Raw genomic sequence first — 26,856 nt, 5'->3', positions numbered from 1 at the left:
TACAAGCCCCTTGAATTGCTTCACCCTTCTCAGCATTGCCTAATATTAGGGAGTACTCCTGTAAAGCTCACTGGTTAGAAGATCAAGACATTTGCGCCTGGTTCTGCCCCTGGGGGCCATTGGGTAATTCCTTGCACTCTCCAGGCCTCACTTGCCCTCTGAACAAGAAAGAGGCTGTTCTGGGTGATCCCTCCAGGCCTGTCCAGCCCTGGCACTCTGTGAGTCCGTTTAGGCAGCAGCCCCGGAACAGATGAGGCAGACAGCCCACCGCAAAAAGAGGAGGAAAGAAATGAAAGACAGAGACAGCTTTGGCTGTGGGAGAAGGAGGCGGTCGGGGGAAGGAGGAGACAGGAGGAGGAGGGACCGTGGGGTGGAGGGGAGATAGACCCAGCCCAGAGCTCTGAGTGGTTTCCTGTTGCCTGTCTCTAAACCCCTCCACATTCCTGCAGACCTTCAGACTGCCCGGAGAGCGCGCTCTGCCTGCCGCCTGCCTGCCTGCCTGCCACTGAGGTATGTGTGACCCCCGCCCAGCCTTTCCCTTCTATAGTTGCACCAACCCCGACACTCTAGTTCACGCCGTCAGCTCGTGTGCAAGGGAGGGAAGCTGTGCTGAGGATGCACCTCTCCTCCCAGCTCCATCACGGCTCCCCTTAAGAGCATGGTCCTCGGTCCTGTCTGCCTGTTGCTTTTCAGAAGGTGGACTCACTGTGTAACTTTGTCTTCCCTTATAGGTTTACAGAAAATAATCTCACTATGTCTTCGGGGGAGTATTTCTCACTCTCTGTTTCTCCCTGTGTCTGTCTCTCTGGTTTCGGAGGCTGCCTGCCTGTCCTCTTTGCTCCCTTTGCAAATGTGGCAGCTTCCTCCTTTCCTGGGAATCTGATCCCATCACAGCTGCCATAGGGACCTGGCCAGCAACCAGCGTCTGTCCTCCTGTTCCTTATTCCAGGAGAAGAAACCTCCTAGACTTGGGTGTTGGTCAGGGGCTCTGTTTTCCAAAAGGGACTTTGCACGAACAATCATCTGATCTCCGAAAGGCAAAGGGGGAGGCTTCACCATTAATCCCCACCTCTGGGAAGCCTTCTGTTTTCCTCTGATTCTCCTCACTCCCAAACACCACCTTCCGTCCCCCCACATACACAAACTCCAGTGCCATTCTGCCAATTCTGCTAGGTGTTGCTCCTGTCCTGAGTTCCCTGGGATGGTAAACACAGGCAGTAGCCCTTAGTTTATCTAGATCTGAAGAACCCAGACATCAGATATCCTCAAGCAAGACGTGGGTGTAATGGGAGGTGGAGTGTGCTGGGGGAGATGTTCTCAGAAGGGGGAAAGGAAGAAAGGAAGAGGGAGAGATTTCCAGGGTCCCCTTCCATACTCCACCCAAGACTGGTGTCCAGCCTGTCAGGGTGTCAGGGCTTCGTCAGACAAACCCACTACCTTTCTTCACTGCCACTGGCTCCACGAACTGGCTGTCATGTGGACTTCCTTAGGGAAAGGGACTCCAAGGACTCCAAGGGCAAGGGGGCACTGGGTTGAGTTATGTGTTCCAGGAATCCCAGTCTACCCAAAAGGGAACAGAGAGGCATGCATTTTCCTCAGAAAAGGACAGCATTTTTTTCATTAGAGAAAATGTTTTCGCTAGTAATGCTTTAGAGTTAAATTTCTCTATGCCCCAAGTGCTGGTGGTTTAGTGAGAAGCAAAGCAGAAGTAGGATACAGGCTTCAGGCACGCGTTTTATGTGTGACCTTAGGTAAGTGTTTCCCCTGGATTTAGCTTCCCCATCTGTAAAGAAAGAAGGCTGAAACTGAAGGCTCTTTGAGGTGCTTTGTGTCCTCTAAAATATTCAAAGGAAGATTTCTTAACCAGGGTCTATGGAGTGGTCTTTGAATGGGCCTCAAGCCATCTGTAAGCCCCTAAAAATTGTATGCACTGTGTGTGTGAGAGAGAGAGAGAGAGAGAGAGAGAGAGAGAGAGAATGAATATGGGTGCTCACAACTTTCAGCTTTAAGATATTCTCAAATGGATTAGAGGGCATGACGTGGGGATGGAGTGAGGACTGGTAACAAACGTGTGTATTTGCTGGAGGGTGAAGCCTTTTGAAAAGGGAGTGGTTGAGGAAAGAGAGAGTTAACTCACAGCTATCAGCTGCCACATCGACAAAGCCTAGAGCAAAGAGGGGGAGGGAGGGGAAGAAGGGGGTTGCCTGGAGAAGGAATCAACTTTTGAAACTTTCTCCAAGTCCCACCCACCAGAAGGCTCTTCTCTGCCTGACTCACTCTCCGAGGAATGCGAGTTGCCACGGTAACCTTTTTTTCAGGGTCTCTGCCTGCTGGCTGGGAGGGGACGCTCAGAACCCTCCAAGAACATCAGTCTGAACGTACCCCACCCCCAAATTCAAGGACTGCAGCAAATTTTAGGCCCTGCCCTTGTGATCTCTCAGGATTCCGGGGAAGCCTTGGGCCGTGATAATCTCTTGCAAGGGTGTTTGAAGACTTGGGTTTTAGCTCTGGCTATGCCCTGAAGGTACCATTTGGCCTTGAACTAATACTTCTTTCTGGGCCCCATTCCCTCTACAGTTAAAGAACAGTAACAGCAGCCACCTCTAGAGGGTAGATAGTGTGTGGAAGAAATGGGATAATGCCCAGGGAAGCACAAATTGTGGCGTTCCCTCTTAATGCAAAGGGTTTCAGAACTGATGGATTAATGGCATCCAAAGACCTGGTGAAATCATTCTCAGCTTTTTTTTTTTCTTTTTTTTTTCCTGGCAGCTCCATTATCTTGGGGTTCATGTAGAACTTCCCTTTACTAGAAGTGCTGACAGGAAAACGTTTAAAATCATAATATTGTTTACCTTCATTTTGATCTGGGGACCTTCTTGTGTATTTCCCAAGACTGTTGTACCCTCTATGTAGGAAAAGCATTGGCCAAGGATGCAAAAAAAAAAAAAAAAAAAAAAAAAAAAAAAAAGTGTGTTCTGACTCACAGTGCCTGACATCGGGAAAGACACTTCCTCTCTTGAGGCTGCAGTGTCCCAATCTGTTAAATAGAGGTTCTAAGCTAGATGATCTCCCAGGCACCCTTCTAACTCTGAAGTCCTGTAAACCTAAATCCCAGATACAGCGTTTATTCGAAGGAATAGTTGGCCTGCATTTCTAACACCCCCTTACTGCACCCCCAGTTGAAAAGAAAACAAGAAAGGATGGGCTAGGGGATCTTAGGTTACATAACCATCATGCTGTAATCCTTATCCATCTGTAGAGATTTGTCAACCAATAGTGTGACTGGGGTTTGCTATTCATGAGAACAGCTTTCCTTGCTGAAAACAAGCTATAAATAAGAAAGAATGGTGAAGGAAAGGAAAGGGCTGAGGATGTGAGGTAAACAGTAGAATATTTGGCTTTCGAAGTCATTTAGGTAGGTAGATAAATATGCAGAGATAAACAGGGACAGGTACAAACTCATAGGGCTAAAGAGCATAAACATTGATTTCATCAACAGGCACCCACTGGCTCAGCTAAAAATAAGTGCCTCATTACAGGAGCAGACACAGAAAGTCATTCACTCACATACTTCTTCCTGGATGACTGATTTATAGACAAGTTCCAGGAATATATCTTAATGAATGTGAAAATTCTGATCCTCGCCTATTATAGGCTGAAACAGACAGATACTCAGTCAGGCTCTATGTAACTTATACAGACATGCCATCAGGTGTACAAACACACACCGCAACTTGTAGTCACACATGGATGCATGGATGTGCACAGTCAAACATAATATGGATCATGACAATGAGACAGAAGTGTAACCTACATGTATCACCTACATATATCACTCTGTGTCTCAGAGAGAGAAAAACTGAGGCTCAGGAAGAGAAAATAATTCACTGGAGGTCACATAGCAAGCTGGAGTCTGAGCCAGACTTCCAGGTGTTTGGACCATTTAGATGTTCACCTTGCCTTCCCCCAATCCCCATTTGTTCAGTTTGGAAACACAGTCATGCACACAAGTCCCATAGATACTAAGTGGTGAGCAGCACTTTGTCTCTCCCCTTGGCTGGCCTGCAGTGCCTATTCCAGCCCACATGGCTTTGTCATTAGGCCCAAAGGCCCTGCGCGATGTGCCTGTAGGCGGCTGACCCCTTGCTTCTAGCTGGCTCCCTCCCAAAAGTCAGTCTCAAAGGAAAGAAGAGAAAACCGGCCTTGAGCTTTCAGCAACCCTGAGGACCTTGTTTCTACAGCACAGAACCTGATGCTTCCCTCTCTCCTTCCCTCCCTCCCTCCCAACCCCAATCCTGAACCCAGGGAAAGCTGGACTCTGCAAGGCCAGGGCCAGCAAGTAGTGACTTGACAGAATTATTTAGAAAAACAGCCTCTCCTCAGCTGGCAGCTTAGACAGGAAATCATCTCTTCTCTCACCCATCAAGCTAAGAGGTTGTTGTCTGCAAGGAAAACATGAACATAGACAACAATTGTTTTCAGAGCTGGTTTCTTTCAGAAACTTGGTATTAACTTCTCTCATTTGGGGATCCCCCTGGATCATCTTGTGTTAGTCATGGCATTAGGATTTCAGACCTATCAGATTAAAAAAGCAAAGCAAAGTAAACATCTGGATGTTTTTGACAATCTGGAAGTTTGGCTCAGACACCAGCTTGCCATGTGACCTCCAGTGAGGTATTTTCCTTCTCTTTTTTTTTTTTTTTTTTTTATTTTTTAGTAGAGACGGGGTTTCACCGTTTTAGCCAGGATGGTCTCGATCTCCTGACCTCGTGATCCGCCCGTCTCAGCCTCCCAAAGTGCTGGGATTACAGGTTTGAGCCACCGCGCCCGGCCTGTTTTCCTTCTCTAAGCCTCAATTTCTCTATCTCTACAATAAGAGACATCACATAGAGGTTTCATGTGGCCTGACAACATCACTAATCCATCGGTAGTGGCTGTCAGAAGAACTGTGTTCAGGATTCTGATGCCTCTCTAGGCTTTAGGGGAAGAGGTCAGGCGATTGATTAGTAATGTCTGCCACATGTGCAGGAGAGGTAGGTGGAGGCCACATGTTTGCCACATATGCCACATATTTGCTATCTTTGGGATCTCGGAGGCCTTTCTAGATGCAACAGCCTGGACACTTTGACGTTATTTCTCCCCCTTTCATTTGTGGTCACCACGATGCAACAGCGGTCCCCTAGAGGGAGCCAAGGAGGAAGCCCGAAGCTCCACCCCAGCCTCTGCTAGCCACAGTGAAACGTGGCATCTCAGATGTCTTTATGGAATCTCAGGCTGATTCCGGCCCCAAACTCTGGAGCATCTCTGAGCTGCCCCAGAAGCTCTCCAGTCCTAAATTTTAGCTACCACACGTTAAAAGTTTCCTTTAGCTTCTTCTCTTCCAACAGGAAATAGAAGTGGAAGCAGGGAGTCAAGGGGCAAGTGGAGAGAGGTAATGCTCTAAAAAGCTTTTGCCTAAGTTGTTCCAGAAAATCAGAGCTGAAAAGAACCTAAGGGACCACCTTGCCCAAGGGTTCCACACTGTGTTCCTAGGAGAAACTACAGATGTTCCAAGGTATCTTAGGGAATGTCCCTGTGTGTAGGACTCCCAGTCCTCAGTTCCACTCCATTTTTAGCTGCTTTTCTTTTTTGTGGATTTTTTTGAGAGGGAGTTTCACTCTTGTTGCCGAGGCCAGAGTACAGTGGCCAATGGCGCAATCTTGGCTCACTGGAACTTCCGCCTCCTGGGTTCAAGTGATTCTCCTGCTTCAGCCTCCCGAATAGCTGGGATTACAGGTGCCTGCCACCACGCCTGGCTAATTTTTTTGTATTTTTAGTAGAGATGGGGTTTCATCATGTTGGCCAGGCTAGTCTCAAACTCCTGACCTCAGGTGATCCACCTGCCTCGGCCTCCCAAAGTGCTGGGATTACAGGCGTGAGCCACCGCACCCAGCCTGCTCTTGTTTTTTAATTTCACACTTACTGATTAAATAGATAATAGTCATTCATATGTTTCAACACATGCTAAAAGATTTCAGCTGTTTGAAATATCGGACTCTGAAGAAGATTTCATTGAAATAAAGGATTTTCTGGCTTACATAATTTTGAGCACTGACCTTAAACAGACAAGCTGGGGGTGTTAGTTCTGGAGGGCAGAGGAGACTCCCCTAAGTTCGCACAGTGAGCTGGGAGACATGCTGACTTGCTCTCAGCTCTCCTGACTTCCACATCATGAGGCCACTTCTGAGCTGCTATGTCTGTTCGCGGGGGTGTGAGCTGGAGCACCATTGTAGCTGCATGTGGCCACCTCTCTGGCCTGCCTGGCTCGGTCCCCACGTCAGCAGAGCCCAAGCTCCTTCTGAGTCCCAGCTCCCTGGAGGGCCTGGCTCCTGGCTTCCTTTATTAGCCTCTAGACTTGTTTTCCTCACTTTGGGCTTGTTTACCAGCAACATGTGTTTTTGAAGCCCTTGTTTCCAAGCCAAATAGTGAGAGTGAGATGCTTGGCTGGTATCAGCTGCCCGAGTAAGAGGCCAGCCCTGGGCCTGGTCTTCATCACTGTATCCTCTGGAGGCTGGACTTACGTAGACCAACAGGGGCAATATGCCCTTGTTCCACCCAAACACCCCTTTCTCCCTGGGCTTATAAAGCACTGGAATTTTGCACTGAATTCTTTCGGGGGATGGAGATTCTGGGATCCTCGGACTTTAAGATGTTCTTCCCAACGACGACATTGCTTACCTCTTTATTTGGATTCTCTTGGGCAAATCACCCATGAGCCTTTCAAGATTGGTATGTTGTTGTTTCCATTTTACACATTGGGGAACAAATTCAGGCCCCAAGAGGTAAAGTTGATTTCTAAAGGTCATACAATTGCTAAGTGGCAGAGCCAGGATTTGAACCTATATATTCTGACTCCAGAGCCCATGAGCTTACCTTTATGCTGTACTGCCTCATAGTTTATTACCACTCTGTCTACCATGGTAGCCACTAGCCACTTTATATTTAAGTTGATTAAAATAGATGGGCATGGGCCGGGCGCGGTGGCTCAAGCCTGTAATTCCAGCACTTTGGGAGGCCGAGACGGGCGGATCACGAGGTCAGGAGATCGAGACCATCCTGGCTAACGGTGAAACCCCGTCTCTACTAAAAAATACAAAAAACTAGCCGGGCACGGTGGCGGGTGCCTGTAGTCCCAGCTACTCAGGAGGCTGAGGCAGGAGAATGGCATAAACCCGGGAGGCGGAGCCTGCAGTGAGCTGAGATCTGGCCACTGCACTCCAGCCTGGGCGACAGAGTGAGACTCCGTCTCAAAAAAAAAAAAAAATAGATGGGCATGGTGGCTCATGCCTATAATCCCACCTCTTTGGGAGGCTGAGGCGGGCAGATCGCTTGAGGTCAGGAGTTTGAGATCAGCCTGGGCAACATAGTGAAACCCCATCTCTATCAAAAAAATAGAAAAATTAGCTGGGTGTAGTCACATGTGCCTCTAGTCTCAGCTACTCGGGAGGTTGAAGTGGGAGAATCGCTTGAGCCTGGGAGGCAGAGCTTGCAATGAGCTGAGACTGCACCAACTGCACTCCAGTCTGGATGACAGAGGGACACCCTGTCTCAAAAAAAACCAAAAAACAAAAAAGATGTTTTCCACTATTCTCTATTACAGTATTTCAACAAGGTCTGGGTTAAGTAAGATTTTTAGGACTGGCCTCAGTCCTTTTGTATAAAATTTTAAAATAAAAAAATTGGTTAAAATGAAATACAATTTAAAACTCAGTTCTTCATTTGCACTGGCAACATTTCAAGCATTCAATAACCGCTCGTAACCAGTAGCTATCATAGTGGACCATGTAGATATAGAATGTGTTCATCATCTTGGGAAGTCCTGTTGGGTTGCATTACTCCATAAGTTCTTTCCACTCAAATAAGATTTAAAGATGGCAACTCAGTTTCTTTGCTTCACATTCTAAGAGTCTATCATTCTGAGACCCACAGTGCATGATTCTATGATTCTGAGGTATCCCCCCTATTCTAATGTTCAGTGGCTTTTTAGCATCCAAGGAGGCCCTTTATGTTTTGAGGGACAAACCTGGGGGCTGGCTGTACTTTTCCATCCTCAGAGTCTTTCCAGAGAGAGAAGTGACCTCAGCTTCAGGTCCTGCTGGCAGCCAAGGACGGATTTTCAGCAGTCTCCAGAGCAAATAAAGGCAAAAGGAAGGGACTCAATGTACGGAACAGGAGGCAGTGAGTGGCGGCCGGGAGGGGGCTAAGACTGTCTGCATTTGATGGCCACCAAGCCAAGGGAAATATGCCTCCTCTTCCTCCCCTGGCCCTGGGCATTTTCCTTCCCAGGAACTCAGGCCAGTCCAAGACCCAACTGAGCCCCATTCAGGTGACCACCTGGGAGTGGGTAACTGCCAAGGGAAATAGTGTGCAGAGGTAGAGACATGCCAGCGGTGGGGTAGGGTTGCATGGGTCCTCACCCTAATCCTGCCACTCACTCACTGCTATCGGCTGTTGGCAGGTTTCTCCTTTCCTCTAGGCCTTGGTCTTCTCATCTGTACTATTGGGCAGAAAGATATGGCTTGAGTCCCCAGTCGGATGCTGGATTATGAAAACACCCTGAAAATGATAAATGTATGCATCATCACAGACTAAAGAAATACAAAGGAGGGTGTTTTCATTTAATATTGGTCATTTATATGAAGGAAATTTAAATTTTCACCAGGCACATTACACCTAGGTTTGATTGGCAAAGGATCACAGCTGGTGAGTTCTGAATACTGGGGTTTGACACTGTGTTCTGACCTTGCTGGGGTGACTGTTATACTCCATTAGCTTTGCAGGATGGACGCAGGCCTCTTTGGTCAGTGGTGGTTTAGAGAGCCTCAGAGAGGTATCCCGTGGGAAGCAGGGAGTATGGCTGTGCATCTGGAATAGTTCAGCCGCTTCCCTTCCCTCCCATCTCATCATCTGGGGGAAAAGCGCTCTGGGACTGGTGGTGTAGCACCGGGTACTGGGCAGGACCCAAATTTTGTGTTTGTTTTTACAGTTTTCTTCCAAAACTTTGAGGGAGTATTCCAAGATTTTGCATTCTGTTCTTAACAGTCTCTCTGTATTTCTCCCCTACTCCCACCTGTCTGAGCATAATTCCTGTTAGGCTCACCCCAAGTCCATGAGCGAGAACGCTTGCCTATTTGGAGAGGGCCTGAATGTTGCATGACTTTGGACAAGTGCTTCCTCCCTCTCAGCCTCAGACTCCCCATTAGGACAGCGGGACTAAGAACCCTTCCATGACTGTCTGCCTCCTTCCCAGCATTGTCAGAAAGCTCTAGGAGACAGTGTTATGTGACAGTGCTTTAGAAACTGTGAAGCAGCAATGTAAGACTTAGAGTTATTTTTCTTTTCTGGCTGCAACAGCAGGGATGAGGGTGGCAAGGGAGGGTGAGTGTGCAGCTGAAAAAGGAATTCAGGAAGATGGGGAGGCAGGATAGATGGAAGAACTGCCCAGTGAAACCTTCCCCTGGTCACAGGGAAGCATGGTTACACTGCTCATATGCAGGACACAGACTCAGGGAAATGTCTGTCTTCCTGTCTTTCTAATCTGAAGCTTACTACATTTCCAGTCCTAGCTGGGCTATTTCTTCAATAACATGACTTCCCTGTCATTGTAGCTCAGACAGGGTGACTTTTTTTTGTTTTGTTTTAGCTGCCATTTCACTTTGATCCTTTGACTTCAAACTATCTCAGAAAGTCCTTCCTTGATGTTTTCTTTTCTGTTCCATTTGTCCCAAGCCACATGCAGGAGTTATTTATCTTGTGTCTTCCAAAAGGGGAAGCAAGAAGGGAGATTTTTCCACTTAAGCCTGGGGAACAAGTGAACAACTGTGTGAGGGGAGGAACATTCCACAGACTGCCTCCAAAGGGAAGACTAGACTCCTCTGAAACTTGGGATCATTGTGAAGCAATACCAAACCCCCAGGTCCTTTAAATTTCTGTTAGTTTTATTTCATTCACTCCATGCAATAGGGGGTGAGGTTTTGTGTCTCTTTAAGTCCAAGAAAGGACCATTACGAAGTCGGCTCTTCCTCTGCCTGTTTCTGCTTCCCAAATGCTATAGTACAAGTGAAGCCAAATGATCCCAGAGGAGATGATATGTGTCAAGATCAGAATGTTCTTGGGGTGTTTTAAGAGCCTTTTAAGGACCGAGGCTGCCACTTCAAAGTTCACGTATTCTACCCCTTTCAACTGATAGGTGGGGGAACCAAGGTCTAGACAGACCAAAAGACTTAACCAGTACATCAAGATACTACTGTGGTAGAACAAGAACCCCTGGCATTTAATTTCAAGCTGAGTGTTCTTCTCCACGATGCCAGGTTACCTCCCACCACCATTTGGTCAGTTGAAAAGTCTTGGAAGAATTAAGGGATGATGAGCCTGACAGGGAGGTTTTGGGAGAAAAAAGAGGGACGACATGGCCATTGCTGCTCCTGACTGGAAGACTATTTGTGGGTAGAGAGAGCAGGTTTGTTCTTTGTGGCTGCAGGGGAGGCAGGGTAGACAGATCAGAAGGTTTGAGGGAGGCAGATTTAGATCAGTAAAAGAAAGAACTTTCTAAAGTCACTTGAGAATGAAAAGCCATTTAGTTAGCTCAAGAAATGAAGTGTCTCCACCACAGAGCCTCTGTTAGGAATGGTATTTTGGTTTTGAATCCTCAGAGAAGATGCTGCTCCAACATCCCTTATAGTCATGAGAGTATTAGAGTCTAGAGCTTGCCATTTAGAGAATGAGGCCTTAACAGTTACCAGAACAGGGGTATTTTCAAGATCTCAACACATCCTCTCTGCAACACATGGAAGCATCTGGATGGTTTCCTTACAGGACTAAAGAACTGCTATCCCTTCTGGGTAGAATGGAGAAAAATGTGGCCACCCTCAAGTTTCCATGGGTTACATTCCAAGGCTATTGTTCTTTGTTTTAGAATGTGGATCTCATTATCTCAAACTGGCAAGAACTTGCTGCCTATTAACTTCTCCCATTGCAGAGGGAGTAGGAAGGAGGGGGAGGAGGCGACAGAGGAGGAGGAGGAGAGATTGGGTTTAGGGAAAAAAATAATTTTAGAATATCAGAGATTGAAGGGACCTTGAAGATGGTCTGGTTTGGCATTGCCCAAACTTAGCTAATTAGCCCATCACCTTAGTTGAATCACTTTTTTAAAACTTTAATAAATGTATTATGAAAGCAGATTTTGTATCATTACCATAAATGGAAAACTCTGTGTACCTTTGTCATAAATAGAAGGAAACTGTAAAAACAAACACATTTAAAAAAAACAAGAACAACAACTTTATTCAGTTCCAGCTGGATATAATTTCCTGTGGAAGCTCTGAGCTGGAGGCCTGTTCTCTCTGTTAAAAAAAGGAGATAGATGAGTATAAAGGAGGTGTTCAAGATATCTTAGCACCAAACTGAGAGTTTCTTCTCATATAAGCAGAATTGAAAGACTATTAAATGGAACCAACTTCCTCTCATGTTTTTCACTATCATTTAACTTGTACCATCTAACATTATCTTGCACATATCAGGAATTCAGAAATCTCCATAAGGAAGTCTCACCCTCACTGAACTCTCAATCTCTCCTCCCCACAGGGTTCCCAGCACCATGAGGGCCTGGATCTTCTTTCTTCTTTGCCTGGCCGGGAGGGCCTTGGCAGCCCCTGTAAGTACCTAAATATCATATCTTCTTATTTTCATTCCTACCACTAGCTCCAGGGGTTCTGAGCCTGCCAGCCCTGGATGCTGAAAGGGAACAGGGACTTCCCCATTTCAAGTTAGTTGTCTTTTTTTTTTTTCTTAGGATTTGTTTTTCTTAATAAGCTCAGGAGAAAAACTGGGATGAGGACCATTGGGTGATGTTTCAGAGAAGAGAGAGTTCCATGTAATGTTAGATAAACTTCTTAGTAGTCAGAGCCTCCCAGCAATGAACTAGGATTGCTTTAGAAGGAAATGACCTCTTTGTCGTATGAGGAATTCAAGCAGGCAGGAGACGGGATGTGGGGGATTCCTGGTAGGGGTGGTGTTAGAAGAGATTCAAGCTATAGAGAGAGGAACGTGTTGGCTTCTGAAACAGTGAGGGTTGTTTGGTTGTAAGCAACAGTTCAATCTAACTAAACTGGTGGAGGAGGGGAAGATACAGAGGTAGATTATTATGTTAAAGGCCTTGGGGAGGACTGGAAAAGGGCAAATCTAGGCTTTGGGAGTTAAGAACTAATGGACAGTCTCTGAGATGTTGCTATCTGAATGAATCAACTCCAGCAATTTTCACATCTTGAGAGAATGTGCCAACAAGATTTTTAAAAATTCAAAAAATGAGAGCCAGTCTGGCTGAGCTTGGGTCCTGAGGCAACTTCTTGGCCAGAGGAGGGTGGGGCCCCTTGATTGACAGATAACTTCTCCAAGCATTGCATGCAGAGGACAGGAGTAGTTATCCACAGCCCATCTGGAAGCCTTCACCAGGAGAGGAGAAAGAAACAGGACAGGCAAAAAGTGCAATTTCTTTCAACCTGTGATCCCCTCATCCTCTCTTCACTAAGAAGTGGGAGTGATGGCAGACCCTGGCAATCTTGATCAGGCTGGTAGATGGAGGCAAAAGTTTCTCAAAGTTGGCTTTAAGTTTTGAAGCAGCCCCAGCCACCTAGGGGCCTCAAAGTTGTGTGTTTTCTTGCTTTCTCCTACTCCAAGTTGAAATGGCAAGAAACATTGCCTAATAATAATAATAATAATAATAATATCAGACTGTGAGGAAGATGATATCTGTTAAAATTCACAGTGTCATCCCCTCTGGATGTCAATTTTCCTAACTGTAAAGTGAGGGAATTGGTCTGGATCAGTGATTTTCAGACTTTATAAGAATCAAAGCAGCAGAAATACTTTTCCAAGCTAAATCTTAGGTAGACACCTTGGATGTAAAATACATAAAATGAGAGCTGCTTGAGTGTTCCACGGTGCTCACATGACTGGCTCCTTCTTTGTCCTGTCCCTCACCCATGGCAGTCTGTGAGACACAACTTTGGGGATCTCCAGTGAGCTGCTCTCCAAGCTCCCCTAGCCTGTTTCTCAGGCCACAGGCACTTTGGAGGTGCAGCTGGCCTTATTCCTGACCCCTCTGAACCCTACTTTCTCTTTCCAACAGCAGCAAGAAGCCCTGCCTGATGAGACAGAGGTGGTAGAAGAAACTGTGGCAGAGGTGACCGAGGTATGTGGGCAGTGACTACAGCCCCTTAGCCCCTCTCTACCTGTATCTGTGCCCTGAGAAATTAGGGCGGGTGCTGTGGGTCTCAATGCTAGAGTGGGGCATTCATCTCCATGTACACACATAGCATAGATGCAAACCCTAAGTATCCCCCACATCCTGAAACACTCCTGAATGCTTCCCAAACCTTCAACGGAACCCTACGTTTGGGGGCCAGGACCTTAAACTTTTTGTTTTTTAAGCTGTAGAACAACTGTTCTTCCATGTTTACCCACAGTTTCCCCAAACATAAAACAGGAGGCCGGGTGCGGTGGCTCACGCCTATAATCTCAGCACTTCGGGAGGCCGAGGCAGGCGAATCACAAGGTCAGGAGTTAGAGACCAGCCTGGCCAACATGGTGAAACCCCATCTCTACTAAAAATACAAAAAAGTAGCTGGGCGTGGTGGCGTGTGCCTGTAATCCCAGCTACTCAGGAGGCTGAGGTAGGAGAATTGCTTGGACCCGCGAGGCGGAGGTTGCAGTAAGCCAAGATCTCGCCACTGTACTGTAGCCTGGGCGACAGTGCAAGACTCAGTCTCAAAAAAAATATAAAAAAATAAAAACCACACATACACACACACACAGAGGAAAGGGGAGATGCTTGGGTGTGACTGGCAGGGGTGGAGGCTTGACACCCTCTTGTAAACATAAGTCTTAGTCAATTTAGAAAGTTTATTTTGCCAAGGTTAAGGATGAGCCCATGACACAGCCCCAGGAAGTTCTGACACATGTGCCCAAGGTGGTCGGGAGTACGTTTTGCTTCTATACATTTTAGGGAGACATGAGACATCAATCAATATGTCTAAGTTGTACACTGGTTCAGTTCGCTAAGGCAAGACAACTTGAGAAGTAAGGGCTTCCAGGTTAGAAGAAGAAAAGAGACAAATGGTTGCATTCTTTTGAGTCTTTGATCAGCCTTCCCCTGAATACACAATTTAATCTGGCTCAGTGAATTTGCATTTTTACATAAACAATAGGGGAGAGGAAGCAATCAGATAAGCATTTGTCTCGGGTGAGCCTCAGAGGGATGACTGCATAGAATAGGAGGCGGGTTTGTCCTATGCAGTTCCCAACTTGACTTTTCCCCGTAGCTTAGTGATTTTGGGGTCCAAGATATATTTTCCTTTCACGCTTTCTTTCCCTAACACCCCTGGTGGCCTCTAAGGCAGCTCAACAGAATCCCAGGCATACTGCGAAACACAACAGGCCTATAGATTAAATCTGGATTCCCAACCCTGCATTTGTGCTTTCTGTGACCTGGAACCCTTCAGCTACCCTTATGGGTCTGGGATGGGAGCGGGGACCATTTTACCCATTCTTCTCTCTCAATTCCAGGTATCTGTGGGAGCTAATCCTGTCCAGGTGGAAGTAGGAGAATTTGATGACGGTGCAGAGGAAACCGAAGAGGAGGTGGTAGCTGAAAGTACGTCCCTTCCCTGTGACTTGGCACATCCAAGCTGCCCTTGGCTGCCTGGGTCTGGGGCATGAGGACAGCCTACATGAGGCTCCTTCCAGCAGAAATGCAGGGTGGGGTCCTCAGTGGGCTATGGAGGAAACACGGCTTTGACTTAATGACTGGGAAACTGTGACACTGAGTCCCCTGGGATCCCGGCAAGATCGGTTTCCAGGCCATGCATGTGTGTGGTAGGGAGGAGAGTTCTCCAGCTGAAAATGGCCTTCTCCCCTCATAGCTCTTTGCCCTGAGTCCAAAGCTGAGTTTCCCAGTCCCACGGAGGTTGCTGATCACATCTGGTCGCCAAAATCCCCCATTGCTTCTGTCTCAGCCCGTGCCCCACAGAGGAATAGATCTGAGAGAAGAGATCAGGAACTTGCACACTCATAAGCTCATTCTATTTCACACAACCCAAGGAAATGAGGTCCTGAGGAAATGCAACCTGACATAAACCATACCATGCTATCCATGTGTTAGTGCCCTGGGAGAGAAATGACCTAGGGGCTCTGGCTGCAGCCCTAGGTGCAAGGCATTTGTACCCAAGGGGTTAAGAGCATGGACTTTGGAAGCAGTCCAACCAAGCTTTGAACCTAGGTTTCTCCATGGCAGCTTGCTTAGCATCTCGGAGCCTCAGTTTCTCATCTCTCATATAGGGCTGATGAAGATAGCAGAACCTCCTCCCAGGGCTGTCAGAAGGTTTACAGACAAGCTGAGTAGGCATCCACTAAAGGATTATTAAAACACCCAAAATAAAGCATCGCTAGGTAACGGCCACATTATTAAGCTCTCATCCTGAGGGGATAGTTAATGATATTCGATCTAGCTGGGCACACGGTTTCTGTTGGAACAGAGGGACGTCTGCTGAGTCATGTTCCTTCCCGCCTCCACGCCCACCTCATCCGGTGTTTACCAGGCTCTATTGTCTAGCATGGACCTTGGGGCTTTTCTCCCTTTTCGTTTATAGCTGCTTAAGTCTGTTTTGTTGGGCCTCACCGCTCCCTGGCTCAGTGTCAACAGCTGACTTTCTAAGCCATTCTAGAAAGCCTATTCTGGAATCCAGAAATGCCTCACTGCAGTTGTTCAGTGGAGACCCAGGAACACAATGGTTGCTTCAATCTTCAGGAAGGCCATATGGCATCTAGTGTTTTTGGGTCCCAGACTGAGCCTCCAGCCCCTCAAAAGTGTCTGACCTCTATCTCGAGCTAAACCTCCAATCCCCAGCTGAACCAGCTGCTCCCCTAAATGCTGACTGCAAGGCTCAGTGTAAGAGCAGGCAGGACTCAGGGCTGCCCAAAGTCCAGAGTGGGGACCACTGCCAAAAACTGTCATCCCTGAGATCTGTCCAGGTAGGATGGGGGTAGATGTGCTAGTCTAGGTGATGCTGATTCCCTTGTTTTTCTGCCCTACAGACCCCTGCCAGAACCATCACTGCAAACACGGCAAGGTGTGCGAGCTGGATGAGAACAATACCCCCATGTGTGTGTGCCAGGACCCCACCAGCTGCCCGGCCCCCATTGGCGAGTTTGAGAAGGTGAGGGCTGAGAGACAGGGGCGGGGGTAGGGATTGGGCACTTCGGAATACAGGATGTCTGCTCAGGAAACTGTTGGCTTGGTGGTTCTATGGGGGCAGCGCCAGTCTCAGAAGTCCCCTTACTAGACCTAGTCCCAGCAGGAAAGAGGGGATGAGTCAGAGTGCTCTGCCTGGCACTGGATCTTTCCAGCAACCAGTAAGACTTTAACAGCACCAACAGATTCCAAGTCCTATGCCACACTCTTAGAGCTAAGAGTATAAGAGCATCAGCAAGGAATCAGGTCCAAATATACGGGTTCTGGGGCCAAACCGAAGGTTGACTTCAAACCTCATCTCCATCACTTGTTAGCTGTGAGATTTCAGCTAAGTTGCCGGACCTTTTCGGGTCTCAGTTTTCTCACGTCCAAAGAGAGGATAAAAATAGTCCTTATCTCATAGAACTGTTGTGGAGATGTGTCAGAAAATGCTTGGTACATAACAAGTATCCAATAAATGCTACTTATTTTTAAATTATTTCTCAAATATGTCCCTTCTCTCCAGTAGGACCCATCCCTCCCTCCATCCATCCATCCATCCATCCCTCTGTCCAAGTAAATATTTTTTGAGTGCCTACTCCTGCCCACCATCATGCTGGTGGCAGTCTATCTCATGGCAGCAAATCTGGGGCCAACATTGTTCCTACAACCTCCATCTGGCTTCTCCATCTTCAGTTTCTCCAGAGACTACATAGCCTCTGGGTTCCACATTTTAATATCATTGTTAACATTTTCTTCCTCACCCTCCCCACTGCCAATGCCCAGTCACCAGTGCCCATCAGTTCTCCCTCTGTAGTGACATATAAGCTATACTAAGTAAGTACAGTCAGGATGTTCAACTACAGGCTCCCCTCCTCCTAACACAGCTACTTACGGCCACTGCCCTCGTCCAGCCCTCAACATCTCTGCTTGGCCACTCCTATGTTCAGAGATTGACTAGGACTCCAATGGCTCAGCATACAGTTGTACTCACAGCTAAGGTTTAGTACAGCGACATATTCAGGATATACAGCTGGATCATAAGGGAAAAAGACACAGGCAGAGTCTGGAAGAATCTGAGTGAAGACTGACTTACTCCCATGAGGGGTCATCAGAGTGCATTCTTACCCCAGCTACAAAGATGCAGCCACATGTGAGTGATGTTTCTGTTCAGGGAAGCTCATTAGAGAGCACCCAAAGTTTTAATTGGAGGCTGGTCACATAGGTACCCTTTGCCTAGCATGCACCAGAATTTCACTCTTCCAGAAGGAAAGCAGATGTTCAGCATGAACCAGATTGTTTGTACAAACAGTCCAGGCATAGTGAGCCACTCTTATCAGTTAGGGAAATATTTACAGCAGTGCAGGGAACCGTTTCCCAGCTAAGTTCCCAGACACAAGCCACAGGCTGACCTTACAAGCAGGCCTTTCTAAGGATAACAGTTCCAGGCCTGCTATGTTAACTCTTCTTTGAACACTCTTGTTTCTCTCCCATTCCCGTCTTTAACTTTCTCTTCAAATATCTTCCAGGATTTTATTTTCCCTGTGTCTTAGACCTGACTCAGTCATGCCTCTGCTCAAAGACCATTGATGGCTCTCAGCCTGGGCTGAGCATTGACCTGGGAACCCAAAGAGTGCATTTGTGTCCCAGCCCTACCGCAACTCACTGTACGACCTTGGGCTAATGACATTCGTTGCTTAACCCTCGCTATCCCCATCTCTGAAATGGACAAGGATAGTGGTATCAGCTAAGGGCTTTGGGAATGAAGGAGGGGGTGCTCTGTCCTTTGCCAACAGGTGTGCAGCAATGACAACAAGACCTTCGACTCTTCCTGCCACTTCTTTGCCACCAAGTGCACCCTGGAGGGCACCAAGAAGGGCCACAAGCTCCACCTGGACTACATCGGGCCTTGCAAATGTGAGTGTCCTTGGGCCATTCCAGACTCCCGTCTTGGGGAGAGAGCTCTGAGCTGGCACTGATGCTGGCTCTGCCACCCCCATGCTGGTGATCTTGGGCAAATCTCTTTCCCTTTCTGAGTCTCAGCATCCCCATTTATAAAATGAGGTAATCGTCTATGAGTCGGCTCCTCTCACCTCTGAGGTCAGGGTACTTTCTGGGGAAGGACTGAGCGACTATGGAAGGTCAGCATCAGGGAGGGTTTCTGGAGTCTCTCACTAGCATCTGAGACAACCGCATTTCATTTCTCTAAAGAGGAAGAAGTTCTTCTCTAAGGCTAGCTTGCATTTTTCTTGCTTCAACACCGTAAAGCAAAAATGATGTTTGACCTGGGCCTACAAAATAGTTTGAAATATCTAAATTTGAATGCTTTAAAATAAGGGTTATGCCTGTCAGTTTGCTTTGGGCTTGTTACTCGGTACTGTCATATCATCACCTTTTACTCCATTACATTCCTATCTGCCCTCTGAAGAGAGAGGATAAGCATCCTCTTCCAGAAACCTGGGAGCCCGTTGTCTGGGGAAGGATGCCAGGGTGCGGTCTGATCTTTGGTTAGTGATCCCAGCTACAGACTCAGTGGGGCCAAGTCCCTTGTTCAGCATCCTCCCTGTGATGGGAGACCTCCAAGACCACACCTGCTCCCACTCCAAGGCAACATCCACACTGTGGGTCTTGTATATTCTGGCCCGATGGCAATGAGGACAGCCACTCACCTCCCTCAGGTGCACAGGGTGCAGAAAAGTACGTAGGGGAAACAAAGTTCTCCTCGTGGGGCCCCGGGTATGCAATTGAGAAGGTACAGAGTAGAGAAGCAGGGTTAGGGGAAGAAGCGTGGGTAGGAAGTCCCTGGACAATGAGACTAGAGTGCCTGTCTTAAGGAGCCTTTACGAAGTGACTTTGCTTCCCCTGAGGCGTGTTGCCCACTCACTCCAACTCCTAAGGTTTTTATCACCAGATGTTCTCTCCCAGCCCCCAGCTAATAATGAAGGTGGCCTCACAGAGGGGACTTTCCATGGTCCAGTGATGAGGGAAGAGCAGACCCTAAGCCCCCAGGCGACCACACTGCCCTGGCTGCTGGATGGGGCTCTGACAATGTGGCCTTGAGCAAGTCCCTTCTCTCCATGCTGACCTCTAACAAGTCCAGTACAAAGTGTGAACTTGGGTCAGGCGCGGTGGCTCACACCTGTAATCCCAGCACTTTGGGAGGCCAAGACGGGCAGATCACGAGGTCAGGAGATCGAGACCATCCTGGCTAACACAGTGAAACCCCGTCTCTACTAAAAATTCCAAAAAATTAGCTGGGCGTGATGGCGGACACCTGTAGTCCCAGCTACTCGGGAGGCTGAGACAGGAGAATGGCGTGAACCCGGGAGGCGGAGCTTGCAGTGAGCTGAGATCGCACCGCTGCACTCCAACCTGGGCAACAGAGTCGGACTCCATCTCAAAAAAAAAAATTAGCTGAGTATGGTGGCACATGCCTGTAGTCCCAGCTACTCAGGAGACTGAGGAGGGAAGATTGGTTGAGCCCAGGAGGCCGAGGCTGCAGTGAGCTGTGATTGTGCCACTGCTCTCCAGCCTGGGTAACAGAGTGAGACGCTGTCTCAAAAAAAAAAAAGAAAAGAAAAGAAAAAGAAAAGTGTGGACTTGGATGAAATCTTCGGGTCTGCATTTGTGATTCTAAGTTCCAAAGACCAGGTTGGAATCATTTCTAAGAAGATTCTGGTGGTTACACATTCCTGATTCCTCTACTCCCCACTCCCTGCCAAGCTGGGCCTGTGGATATGTGATCCCTCAGCCTCCCAGCTTCAAACACCTGCCAATGGTTGACATGAACAACATAAGCCGTCTCAGCTAGAATCACACCCAAAGCCCAGCACCCAGTTAGGTGCAGGAGCCATCAGGAGCCATCCGTTTCCTTGATCTGAGGAGATCAGGCTGAGAAAGCAGCAGCCATGCCTTTGCACAATGCATTTTTAGAGCATTCTTCCCATACATAATCTCCTCTGCTCTTTGTCCTGTGAAGAAACTGTGGCCCAGAAAGGTTGAGCCACTGTGCCAAGGCCACCAATGCAGGTGGTGTGTGTGGGGGTCCTGGGGTAGGGAGCACGGCCCAGGCAGCTGGTTGGCTCTCGGCAGGGAGAGTCAGGCTCTGCGCTGACCACCCCTATGTTTGGAACCTAGACATCCCCCCTTGCCTGGACTCTGAGCTGACCGAATTCCCCCTGCGCATGCGGGACTGGCTCAAGAATGTCCTGGTCACCCTGTATGAGAGGGATGAAGACAACAACCTTCTGACTGAGAAGCAGAAGCTGCGGGTAAGTGGTCTCTCTGGCCCTGCTGGCCCTGTGCTGGCGAAGATCCAGTCCCATTCCTAGAACTGGGCCCCCAACTGCAGGGTGGCATCCTGCTCTGAAGCGTGCATTCACCCCTGAACACCAGGACACATACTTCTCCTCCCAGAGACCTGCTCCCTTTGCTTAACTTAGCATTAAACAAAAGAGACACAGCCCTGTTCCTTTTTCCTTTGGAGGCTGTGGATCTTAAACTTTAAAGAGCATATTACATACCGCAGGATGTTGATAAAATGCAGGTTCCTTGGTCCCACCTCAGGCCACTGAAACAGTGTCTCTAAAAAGCAAGGCCTAAGAAGCTGCATTCTAAGTACTCCCTAGGTGATTTATGTTTATTTTATTTTTTTGAGGCGAAGTCTCACTCTGTTGCAAGGCTGGAGTGCAGTGGTGCGATCTCGGCTCACTGTAACCTCCACCTCCCGGGTTCAAGTGATTCTCCTGCCTCAGCCTCCCGAGTAGCTGGGACTACAGGCATGCCACCACGCCCGGCTAATTTTTGTATTTTTAGTAGAGACGGAATTTCACTATGTTGGCCAGGCTGGTCTCAAAACTCCTGACCTCAGGTGATCTGCCTGCCTCAGCCTCCCAAAGTGCTGGGATTACAGGCGTGAGCCAGTGTGCCTGGACTTCTCCAGGTGATTTTGATGTGGGTAGCTATACGGCGAATTCTTTGAGATCATCCCAGGCTTCTGTTTTTGTGAATGAGATGCTGGTACCCATCTATGACACCTCCTTCCCCTCATTGTGAGCTTTGGTCTAGCTAGTCTCTGCCTGCTCTGGCCTTCTGGCAGGGGTGGGAGGGCCCGACTGGTCCAGACAATCTCCGTGGACCTCTTGTCACACACGGTCTCTACTCCCTCAGGTGAAGAAGATCCATGAGAATGAGAAGCGCCTGGAGGCAGGAGACCATCCCGTGGAACTGCTGGCCCGGGACTTTGAGAAGAACTACAACATGTACATCTTTCCTGTGCACTGGCAGTTCGGCCAGCTGGACCAGCACCCCATTGATGGGTAAGACCCCAGACCCTAGAGTGGACAGAGCCATGGCTGAAGGCTGGCAGGTGCACTAGCTAGGGCCAGAAAGCCTCTCAGCAGCCTTTGCTGCTCCCAGCCCCGGCATCCACAGTTTGCCTGGGGATTGGAGCAGAAGGATGAGACGTCTGGAGAAAAGATGTGGACTTGGGAGAAAGAAGCCAATAAGACACTCTCATGCCGAGGTGCAAGTCAGTAGGAGCTTAAAATAGCTCCATAATCCTGCAAGTACTAGGCGTGGATATCTGGATAATGAAGGAGTGTGAGTTAGGAAGGAGTACCAGGCTCCAAGGAGTGGCAGGGGACAAGGTGGGGTCAGCCATATGCTCCCTGTCCTTCAGCAGAACATCCAGGGGCAGTGCAGCCACCTGGTACTGTCTAAGCCCTGTCTTAAGGCCCAGCCCCAACAGGGCGCAACTGACGCTGGAAGCTATCCAAAAAATCCCTTCTATTTTGCAAGCCCCCAGTTTGAGGACTCTTGTCCCTTGTCCAAATGAGTTATGAGGCACTGTGCAACTGCACTGCAGAAAAAGCAGGCAGCTGGTCAGTTAGCAAATGCTTACTGAGTGTGTATTTTGTGCCCTGCACTATTCTAGGCAGGGGACTGAACAGCAATCAGAGCTGGCATGGTCCTTGTCCTTATGGACTCATACTCTGTTCATAACCCTGTCACTACCTTCTGAACTTTTCTTGTGATGATGAAGTGAGAGCCCCTGCTCAGCCTCAGATAGAGCAAGCCACACCTGCACCTTCCCAGAGTAGTTTTCACTTTGTCCTTGGGTTGTGGAAGCAGAGCATCACACACAGGAGAAAGAAAGGGTGCCCTGCTCACATACCCAGGGAACCTCCTCTCTAGGATTTTCACCCCTTGCTCTTTATCCAGCCCATGTGCCTGGAGTCCGCCAACTCTGCCAGTGATCCCGAGGGCTGGGGTCTCCTGAGCTCTGGGAATCTCGCAGCCTCTTCTCTCCCAGGCTCTTGCCATGGCTGGGATCCAACTGAGTCATTCGTTGTGGCAGGGAGGGGAAAAGTCAAAGGGGAACATCTGGAGCTCAGGCAAAGCAACTGGATCCCACTGCAACAGAGGGCCTGGAGGGAGGCTTCCAGATGGGGTGCAAGGACTGCACATCTGGGAAACGGCTCCAGCCTGGGCAAGGGGACCCACTTCTTCCTCCTCCCATCCCAGGGCTGTAGGTGACCTTGCCTGCATCCCTGCCCCTCCCTGGGCCTCGGTTTTCCACCAGTACAATGAAGGGGAGGAGAAGGTTCCTGTCAGTTCAAACATTGTGTGATTTCTTTGGTGAGCTGGGTGGAGCCGGGAGGTCTAGTGGTTAAGAAGACAACTGGAGTCACATTGTTCCCTGGAGATCCTTGGCGGGGAGAGTGTTTTAGGGAGAAGTAGTTGGGGGCTCTGGGGAACAAAGAAAAAAATTATACACATGCTCTGGAGTCTAAGGCCAGCAGGGAGAATAGGGAGGGAGGACAGTGGGAGAGACATCCAAAGGACCTCCCTCTCAGACATTACGGGATATACAAGTAAAGCTCTATGAAGATGGTTAGAGCTCCCATTAACCCTCACTGCCAATCCCAGTCCCTTTCCACATTCTTTCCCAGACAGCGGCACTGTCACCAGATTGGTGTGTCTTTTTAGACCCTTTACTAGGCATTTATAGTTACATAAATGTGTGTCCATAGACAATATACAGGGTTGTGTCATGCCAGATTTTGATCTACCCATAGCAGAAGTGCTGAGTTTTGATTTTAAGTTTCTGTGCCCCCAGTTCTCAGCCAATTGGGAAACAGTCAAAAACACCAAAAAGACCTTTGTTTTTGAGCCCATGAAACCGTAGTGCTGGAAGGGCTGTTAGTAATTACGGCTAACTCCTCCTCTTTGCTGGAAGGAGAAACTGAGGTTCCGAATGGGGCACTGCTGTTCTCTGAGTCTCAGAGCAGTCAGTGGCAGAGCTAGGGGTAGACCTGGGATTCTGGCTTTTTGTCCTGCTTTAAATATCCTTTCCTCCACGCTCTGGGGCAGGCTAACTCCCCGGTTGCCTCCCTAGGCTGGGTGTGGAGCTTTTCCATGCCTCAGACCCTCTCCTGCCTTCTTCCCTGCAGGTACCTCTCCCACACCGAGCTGGCCCCACTGCGCGCTCCCCTCATCCCCATGGAGCACTGCACCACCCGCTTTTTCGAGACCTGTGACCTGGACAATGACAAGTATATCGCCCTGGATGAGTGGGCCGGCTGCTTCGGCATCAAGCAGAGTGAGTGTCTGAACAAAGGAGCAAGAGGCATGGGCAGAAGCACTGCTCCCAGGGTTCTGGGTTGTCATCCTCACGCTCTCTGCTCTCTTGGTCTGTCTGTTGTCTGTCCTCTCTGCCTGTCTCTGCTCTGTCTGCCTATTTGACTCCGGTTTGTTGGGCATCTTCCTGATCCTTCTCTGTCCATCCGACTGTCTCTCTCTCTTTCCCTTCCTCCAGCGTTAGCACTCACCCTGTGCTAAACACTATTTTGGGAACTGGCAGGCACACAGAGAGGAAACAGGAAGTGTAACTTGGCAGCGTGTGTAAGAGACAGGGAAAGGCCAGAGACAGGGAGAGCAAGGTTCCTCCGTCACTGACTTCCTGGGTGACCTTGGATGGCCACCTAGACCCCTGTCCCTGGGGATGGGTGGGAGTCCACCAACTCCTTGGGAAGTGCGTCATCATCGACACAGCCTTATTTTTAACCCTGCTCTTTTCTTGCTTTGCAGAGGATATCGACAAGGATCTTGTGATCTAAATCCACTCCTTCCGCAGTACCGGATTCTCTCTCTTTAACCCTCCCCTTCCTGTTTCCCCCAATGTTTAAAATGTTTGGATGGTTTGTTGTTCTGCCTGGGGACAAGGTGCTAACATAGATTTAAGTGAATACTTTAACGGTGCTAAAAATGAAAATTCTAACCCAAGACATGACATTCTTAGCTGTAACTTAACTATTAAGGCCTTTTCCACACTCATTAATAGTCCCATTTTTCTCTTGCCATTTGTAGCTTTGCCCATTGTCTTATTGGCATGTGGGTGGACATGGATCTGCTGGGCTCTGCCTTAAACACACATTGCAGCTTCAACTTTTCTCTCTAGTATTCTGTTTGAAACTAATACTCACCGAGTCAGACTTTGTGTTCATTTCATTTCAGGGTACTGGCTGCCTGTGGGCTTCCCCAGGTGGCCTGGAGGTGGGCAAAGGGAAGTAACAGACACACGATGTTGTCAAGGATGGTTTTGGGACTAGCGGCTCAGTGGTGGGAGAGGTCTCTGCAGAACCCACCAACCAGAACGTGGTTTGCCTGAGGCTGTCACTGAGAGAAAGATTCTGGGGCTGTGTTATGAAAATATAGACATTCTCACATAAGCCCAGTTCGTCACCATTTCCTCCTTTACCTTTCAGTGCAGTTTCTTTTCACACTAGGCTGTTGGTTCAAACTTTTGGGAGCATGGACTGTCAGTTCTCTGGGAAGTGGTCAGTGCATCCTGCAGGGCTTATCCTCCTCTGTCTTTTGGAGAATCAGGGCTCTTCTCAGGGGCTCTGGGGACTGCCAGGCTGTTTCAGCCAGGAAGGCCAAAATCAAGAGTGAGATGTAGAAAGCTGTAAAATAGAAAAAGTGGAGTTGGTGAATTGGTTGTTCTTTTCCTGCATTCGGATGACTGTCATAAGGTTTTTAGCATGTTCCTCCTTTTCTTCATTCTCCCTTTTTTTCTTCTATTAATCAAGAGAAACTTCAAAGTTAATGGGATGGTCGGATCTCACAGGCTGAGAACTCGTTCACCTCCAAGCATTTCATGAAAAAGCTGCTTCTTATTAATCATACAAACTCTCACCATGGTGTGAAGAGTTTCACGAATCTTTCAAAATAAAAAGTAATGACTTAGAAACTGCCTTCCTGGGTGATTTGCATGTGTCTTAGTCTTAGTCACCTTATTATCCTGACACACAAACACATGAGCATACATGTCTACACACGACTACAAAAATACAAATCTTTGCAAACACATTATTATGTTTTGCATACACACACCTGCACACACACCGACATGTTTACACACAGGGAGTGTATGGTTCCTGTAAGCACTAACTTAGCTGTTTTCATTTAATGACCTGTGGTTTAACCCTTTTTATCACTACCACCACTATCAGCACCAGACTGAGCAGCTATGTTCTTTTATTAATCATAGTCGTTCATTTATTCATTCATTCATTCATTCATTCATTCACAAAATATTTATGATGTACCTACTCTGTACCAGGTCCCATGCCAAGCACCGGAGACACAGTTATGGCAAAGTAGACAAAACATTTGTTCTTTTGGAGCTTAGAGTCCAGAGGAATACATTAAATAATGACACAACCAAATATAAATTGCAAGATGTCACAGGCGCAATAAAGGGAGAGTAGGAGAGACCATGAGTGTGTGTAACAGGAGGACACAGCATTATTCTAGTGCTGTACTGTTCCGTACGGCAGCCACTACCCACGTATAACTTTTTAAGATTTAAATTTAAATTAATTAACATTCAAAATGCAGCTCCCCAATCACACCAGCAACATTTCAAGTGCTTGAGAGCCGTGCATGATCAGTGGTTACCCTATTGAGCAGGTTAGATGTAGAATATTTTCATCATCACAGAAAGTTCTATTGGACAGTGCTCTTCTAGATCATCATTAAGACTACAGAGCACTTTTCAAAGCTCATGCATGTTCATATTTTGTGTCATATGTGTCATATTTTGAGCTGGTGTTTTGAGACTCCCCTTAGAGAAACAGACCCAGAAAATGTGCTCAATTGCAATGGGCCACATACCTAGATCTCCAGATGTCATTTCCCCTCTCTTAAGTTATGTTAAGATTGCTAAAATAATAAAAGCTCCTAAAAAATCAAACTGTATTCTGGTATTCTCTTCTACACAATGGGAGGGAGAGCAGTAGGAGAGATTTGTCCATTTGGTCCTAGCCATTTAAGGAATGTAAGCCCAGCACTAGTCTCATAATCTCTAGAAATCTGTGGAGAGATGGATTAAAGTAAATTTCAGCATTGGCTCATTCAGTCATTTGGCAACATTCATCAGGTACCTGCAATGTGTTAGGGGGTCTTATGAGTAGGCAGCGTGCATGATCCTTGCTCCCCTGGAGCTTTCTAACATTCTAGCAGGCAGACCATACATAAGCTTGCAATACAGTTTCTGATAAAAACATGTGCTGTAAAGGAAATAAATG

General features: G+C 47.9%; 1 protein-coding gene across 2 annotated transcripts; it reads left to right on the top strand.

Moving 5' to 3' along the window:
• Positions 1-235: 235 nt before the first annotated feature.
• On the top strand, positions 236-26,509 carry SPARC (secreted protein, acidic, cysteine-rich (osteonectin)). Of its 2 annotated transcripts, none has more exons than XM_011931628.1 (10): positions 236-510; positions 11,623-11,692; positions 13,166-13,228; positions 14,602-14,689; positions 16,129-16,250; positions 18,061-18,181; positions 20,402-20,535; positions 21,434-21,582; positions 23,719-23,862; positions 24,356-26,509. In XM_011931628.1, exons 2-10 carry the CDS (start codon positions 11,636-11,638, stop codon positions 24,420-24,422), a joined length of 945 nt encoding a protein of 314 aa, XP_011787018.1. In that variant the 5' UTR covers positions 236-510; positions 11,623-11,635; the 3' UTR covers positions 24,423-26,509. The 2 variants fall into 2 exon arrangements, with proteins under 2 accessions (XP_011787018.1, XP_011787019.1); XM_011931629.1 differs by having other exon boundaries at positions 23,719-23,867.
• The last annotated feature ends 347 nt before the right edge of the window (positions 26,510-26,856 follow it).

This window comes from Colobus angolensis, unplaced genomic scaffold (assembly GCF_000951035.1).
Source record: "Colobus angolensis palliatus isolate OR3802 unplaced genomic scaffold, Cang.pa_1.0 Scaffold90, whole genome shotgun sequence".
Lineage (NCBI taxonomy): Eukaryota > Metazoa > Chordata > Mammalia > Primates > Cercopithecidae > Colobus > Colobus angolensis.
This window is presented reverse-complemented; position numbering and strand designations above follow the sequence as displayed.